The sequence below is a fragment of the Limulus polyphemus genome, unplaced genomic scaffold, assembly GCF_000517525.1.
Source record: "Limulus polyphemus unplaced genomic scaffold, Limulus_polyphemus-2.1.2 Scaffold5872, whole genome shotgun sequence".
Lineage (NCBI taxonomy): Eukaryota > Metazoa > Arthropoda > Merostomata > Xiphosura > Limulidae > Limulus > Limulus polyphemus.
In genome coordinates, this window is record NW_013671482.1 from 50,371 (window position 1) to 56,926 (window position 6,556).

Below are 6,556 nucleotides of genomic sequence, written 5' to 3' on the forward strand. Positions count from 1 at the left end.
GTAGTATACGCGTGTGTAAATGTAGTAGAATATGTAGTATACGTATGTGGAAATGTAGTAGAATATGTAGTATACGCGTGTGTAAATGTAGTAGAATATGTAGTATACGTATGTGGAAATGTAGTAGAATATGTAGTATACGCGTGTGGAAATGTAGTAGAATATGTAGTAGTATACGTATGTGGAAATGTAGTAGAATATGTAGTATACGCGTGTGGAAATGTAGTAGAATATGTAGTATACGTATGTGGAAATGTAGTAGAATATGTAGTATACGTATGTGGAAATGTTGTAGAATATGTAGTATACGCGTGTGGAAATGTTGTAGAATATGTAATATACGTATATGGAAATGTTTTAGAATATGTAATATACGTATGTGGAAATGTTGTAGAATATGTAGTATACGCGTGTGGAAATGTAGTAGAATATGTAATATACGTATGTGGAAATGTTGTAGAATATGTAGTATACGCGTGTGGAAATTTAGTAGAATATGTAATATACGTATGTGGAAATGTTGTAGAATATTGTAATATACGTATGTGGAAATGTAGTATACGTATGTGGAAATGTAGTAGAATAATTTCTTCTTCAATGTAATTTTGCATAAGACGACATTTTCCATAAAATTAGAGAATGTGATCTAAGTTCGAAAGAAATTAGTTATTTAAAAATTTATAGCTGGAGTGAAATAGCACAATCTTTAGTTATTTTCGGCTATGTTCACAGAAACATGTGCATAAATATAATGCCTAATACACTTAATTTTATCACCCATGCTTGCGTTGAAAAATTTTTAGAAAAGTTTCTGTTGCAAATAGTAGAAATTTAAATGTCTTTGTTTCGGGTGCCGAATGAAAAATTCTTATCGAGAGAATAAAAAAAATCCAACAACAATAAGAGGACAAATTAGTAATTAAAAACTGTAAAGTGAAATATCTTAATTGAAGTCTGTCAAATAACAAAGTAAAGACCTTCAACTGTATCAAACAGTCAGTTTTCGGGCTCTGTTTGCCCCCAAAATGGCTCAGCGGTAAGTCTATAGGCTTATAACCTAAAATTAAATTTCGATACTCGTGGTGGGCACAGTACATATAGTCCATGGAAAGTTTCCTAATTTAGAAATACTGACAAGCGGGGAAGGAGGGGTTTCCTATTGGAATGTGAGGAGGAGGAGCAATTAATAAAACGAAAATTGATTGCCAAGGTTATAACGTCTACAAGATAAAGCGTGTGTAGCCTTAAAATGCTGCCCGAAGATTTGACCTTTCGATTCACAGTTTGGTACATTAATCATTAAACCTCATCTGGGCAAAGTGACACAAAATAAATGTATTCTATCAGAAAGAATAAAAAATGAATAGTTTTTACGGGTAATGTAAAGAGATTATTTAAATATTTTGTCTAAGAACTGACTGAAATCTGTTGTGATTAAACGCTCTTAAACTGAACACAATTGAGTAAGTTAGAATTTAAGTTATGTAATAACCAGCTAGGATAAAAAATAATTCAGAAAATCAAGTCAGTGTATGTTATGTACCTTCAATAGAAAAAAAAGTTAAGGTTGGAAATATTTTGCAGTTCTAATTTTCTTTATTTATTCAACTACATTAAAGGTCTTAGTCTCTAGCAGATGGCTCACACCCGAACGTTGTTTTTTTTTTTGTTGTTGTTGTTGTTGTTAAGCATAAAGCTGCAGGTATTAAAACCTTACTTTTAGCATTATAAGCCCTCAGACTTACCGCTGAGCCACAGGGAAAGGGACAAAATATGCCTTGCTTTGCAGCATTGTTTGTTTTTCTTTACTACCAGTTTTTCTTCTTCTGAGTAGCGTTACTTTTTGGTGAAGTTTCCTTCAGTAGCGTAAAAAAATCATTATGTTTTATTTCATTCAAAAAAAATTCAATGTCTAATCAACTGTTAAATTTAAAGTATTATATATTATTATTCATAATGAAATCACGATAAAATTAAACTTGCATTAAGTGTCATATCAATCTCGATTAGTTGTTGTAGTTGCTGTATAATTTGAACTAGGTTATTAGAAAATTATTCAACAACAACTTGCGTGTTTAAATTATAGTTTGTTTTTTGTATGCAAATGTCTACAGCGAGAGATAGAATGGGTGGATTGTAAATGACACATTGTAAAACACTGCGTTTACTCTAGACTACTCCGCTACCCAAATAAGTTTCTTAGACGTAGACCTAACATTAAAAGATGGTGTTCTACATACCGATTTACACCGAAAACTAACGTATAAACCACAATACGTAGATAATCAAAGCTGTCACCAAACACAATATCACATTCAATCAAGAAATTAGATTAAAGAAAATATGCTCTGACAGTAAGAACTATGATCATCACATTAATTCTTTGAAACAGACTATGACTGAAAGAGGTTATAAATAAAACACTGTCGCTCAACAACTTGACAAAGCTAACAATATACCACGTGAATCTGTCTCGAAACAGTTATCTAAAACTAATTCTCGTGTTCCACTGGTTATTACCTATCACCCAAAACTAAAAAAAAAAAAAAACTAACCCTGGATACTAAAGAAACACTCTTACCTCCTTCAACTTAATGATCGACTAAAATCCATTCTTACGGAAGTTCCTGTCGTTTCTTTCAGAAAAAATAAAACTTTCCATTCACACTCATTTCACGCTAAAGTAAACTTTAAATGGACACCATGTGGAAGACATTCTTGCAATAGCAAGCGATGCCAAACCTGTAAATTCATGCAGGAAACAGACAAATTTTCCGATAAAGACAAGCCAAAAAAAGTTCAAAATCACTAAACTAATAACCTGCTCTACAAAAACAATGTTACTTACTTAATCCAATGTCGAAAATACAACTTCCAATATGTAGATCCAACCAAAACAACTATACGGAAACATTTTAATAACCACAAATCAACAATCAAAACAAAGAACTTCCGATCGCAAAACACTTTAACATACCTTGACACTCTCTTGAAAACATTAAACTGTCGGGTATAGAGAAAAGTTTTACATCTAACAGAAACAGGGAAACTAAAGAAGCTTACTGGATAGCACTGTTAAATACTGTAACGTCAAATGACATCAATCTCGATCCCGGGATTGTTGACCTTCGCAAGTCTCTGAAAAGATTTTCAAAACTAAATTCATAATTAAACTTACTTTACATTATCAGTATTATTCTTGCTTAAATTTCTCTATATTGGTATGATTTCCTATATATTGCGTCACAATATTATTTTCTTTATTTCCTACCACCTTTTGCCGTTATTTTGTTTTATCTTTGCAGACATTGGTTAACAATTCTTATATCTATTATCCCACTTAAGTCTTTTATATAGGGCCAGGTGGTTAGGGCGCTCGACTCGCAATCTGAGGGTCGCGGGTTCGAATCCCCATTCCACCAAATATGGTCGCCATTTCAGCTGTGGTGGAGTTATAATGTGACGGTCAATCGTTGGGAAAAGAGTAGCCCAAGAGTTGGCGGTGGGTGGTGATAACTAGCTGTCTTCCCTCTAGTCTTACACTGCTAAATTAGGGACGACCAGCGCAGATAGCCCTCGTGTAGCTTTGCGCGAAATCCGTAACAAACAAACAAACAAACTAGTCTATGTACTATGTACTTTACACACCTCTTTGGCATAAACTAAACCTGACACAAACAACTCTAGGTTATGATTGGCTAGTTCTCTTGTACATCCGATTTACGTGACGTCGACATTCGTGCAATTATCTTTCATTAAACATAACCTTTTATTATTCTGAAGAAGAATAGTCAACTATTTTGGGTCTCGTTTGAAAAGCGTAAATTTATTAGTATTTTTGTTTTCATTTTCATACCAAATTACTACCAGTATTTGCCAATTAAATGTAGGCTAGACTACAAGAAAGAGCGTCCACACAATTATTGTAGAATTATTCTGTATCTAATTTATAATGGGATATTCTTCTGAGGTTTCACACAACATGTATTATCGAACTTGAAAAATAAACAACACCCAGGAGAAGATATATAGTCATAGATATTTTCAACCTGAATAGCAGACATCCTATGTGGCACATGGATTAAATAATCAAGTCAGAGACCCTCACCTTTTAGGCATAGCCATCCCTAATTTAGAAATATGGACCAGAGAGGGAGCAGCCAATCAGAAACACTCACCACCTACGTGGTTGTTCTTAACGCTTTGGTGGGATTAATTGTCACGGTTATAACACCCTCTTGGCTGAAAGTGCGGAGTGTGTTCAACGGCATATCACGTCTCGAACCTTCTACTTTTAGGTCCGCAGCTCAGTACCTATACCACATGATATTGCCCGCTGAGTAATCATAGGAGAAGGCACATTAGTACGTTACTAAATTAACCGTAAATTCCTAATAAGAATACGCGTTTTTTTTTTGTTTATAATGTACTATTTTACAACTTTAGTATATTCTGTGAGATAAACTACTATGTGCATCACGTGTAACCATCATTCTAATCCCCGTGTTACATTCCGTTAACATATTGCAATATTACAAAGACGTGTATTGGGTTAATAAACACGGCTGTACGTATCGCTATATGTGCTAACTTTCTCGCTGTACATGACTAATAGAGAAGAATGTAACACAAAAACGTGTTTGTTTTGCCTCCTGAACCAAGACTAAAGAATGCGCAAGTTCACATATTACTGATCCAGAGGAATAAAACTTAAGATAAATTTTTCATTTCCGTATAAAGGACTGTGAAAAAAAAGATATATATATATATATATATATATAGACGAACCTGTTGATTTCCGTGTTATATATGACTGATTCGGTAGAATATAACACAAGCTATGGTTTATTTCCAAAATCAGATCTGTGAAAGCACAAAATATACAGATCATCATGTTGACTTTCGTGTTATATAACACCAAATATATCTTACCTCCATGAACTGCCATGAAGAAGATTACGAGAGCACAAAATGTGTACATCATCATGCTGACCCCCCTTAGTAGAAATGTTACTGTTAACCCTCTTGAATGACACTGTAGCGAAGATGTTCGACTTTTTACAAAAATGTTCGTAACAATACTGCAGAACTCCGCGTAACTCAAGAAAACTCTTTGAAAGTCCTGTAGTGGTCTGGAAACGCCAGGGATTTACTAAAGTACATAAAATAAGCGTCGGTTGAGAAGGCCACAACGCATGAGCAGTAGGGTTACGCCCCACAGTTAAGCAACTGTCGATCTTTCAGGTTTTGTTGCCCAGATCACTATTAACCGCCTCTATAAAAAAAGAAAAATTACCTGAGCGTTGGGTGGAAGGACAAGACAGCAAGTCGTTTACTGTTTTGCACAAAATGAAAGCAAGAGAAACTGTCAAGACTACAGAGTATTCTAAAAAACTAAGAGGGATGTTTAGAAATACACAGCTTATCTCTACAAAACTTAAGTTATATCAAAACAACGTCTTCTCTGTGTTCACAATCACATCAATAAGTTGTTTATTAAACAAAACTGTGATAAAAATTGATAGGCTTAAATATTAAAAGCCCTCCTCCTCCCTAAAAACAACAACAAACAAACAAATTGGGACAAGATTTTTCAGCAATCGATTTCACCAACGTTTTATTTAATAGTTTAAAAAAACAAAATTTTAGCTGGTTCATTAGATCCTGCTGTAGAATCAAATTATATAGTTCAACATTTTGCTGTTAGGGCTTAATATTTAGTTTCTTCAGATGACCAGTAATTGAAATGTTAAACGTCAACAAAAACAACAAAATTTATTTCTAGATCTCAGTAAACATATAGCTAGTATTGAAGAAAACAAAAACTGTTTGTGTACAAATTTAAAACCTCATTGGGAACTTTTGTAAAACATTTGAAGCTAACGAAATTTTAATCCTAAATCTCATTCAAAAATTTTAAATAACATGAAACATTTTCCTAGTAATGCTTTTAGAACGCCGGAGATATGATGAACAGATTAAATATTGTTCAAATAACCTCCAATGTTTAATGGACTGAAGATTTATACAAAACGAAGAGTCTCTTCGTTGAGATATATTTTATAGGTTTTATACATTAATTTCAACATTCTCAATCTCCTGTTAGATACTTCACAAACTAATTTATAACAACGATATTCTACTGCTACTTTCCCCAATCAAACTCGTACCATCATTAACGTGAGGACGATTTTCACACTTATCTTTATCAATACCACTGTAGTAAGGAAATACAACATATATTACTGTGCTATAATATATGTTTCATAAACATAAAATAAAAAAAATCCCTAATTTGTGTTTTAAAAAACCCTAAATTTCCTAAATTCATCCCAAGGTATTATTTTATGAAGGAGAGTCTGGTCAGAAAAACTGTATTGTATTCTACTTTACTTTGTGAGTGGTGTTGCTTTACGATTGTCACATAGAGCTAAAAATACTTTTGACCCTGTTTTCCGATAGGCCGGCTTCAGAAAGATTGTATTGTTACGTCTCCGTTTGTTAATTAACTTTCCGTAACTTCGTTCCGACGAAACTTTAGCGACACAAGTTCTTT

The 6,556-nt window shown here is 33.5% G+C and overlaps 1 protein-coding gene across 1 annotated transcript in view; it reads right to left on the reverse strand.

Moving 5' to 3' along the window:
* The window catches only part of LOC106473089, a 14,188-nt gene extending 9,053 nt beyond the window's left edge, over window positions 1-5,135 (reverse strand). Inside the window, exon 1 of the mRNA XM_013933769.2 lies at window positions 4,933-5,135. Within this exon, the coding sequence (XP_013789223.1) occupies window positions 4,933-4,987 (55 nt within the window). The 5' untranslated portion in view covers window positions 4,988-5,135. The remainder of the gene's footprint in view (window positions 1-4,932) is intronic.
* Between the last annotated feature and the right edge of the window lie 1,421 nt (window positions 5,136-6,556).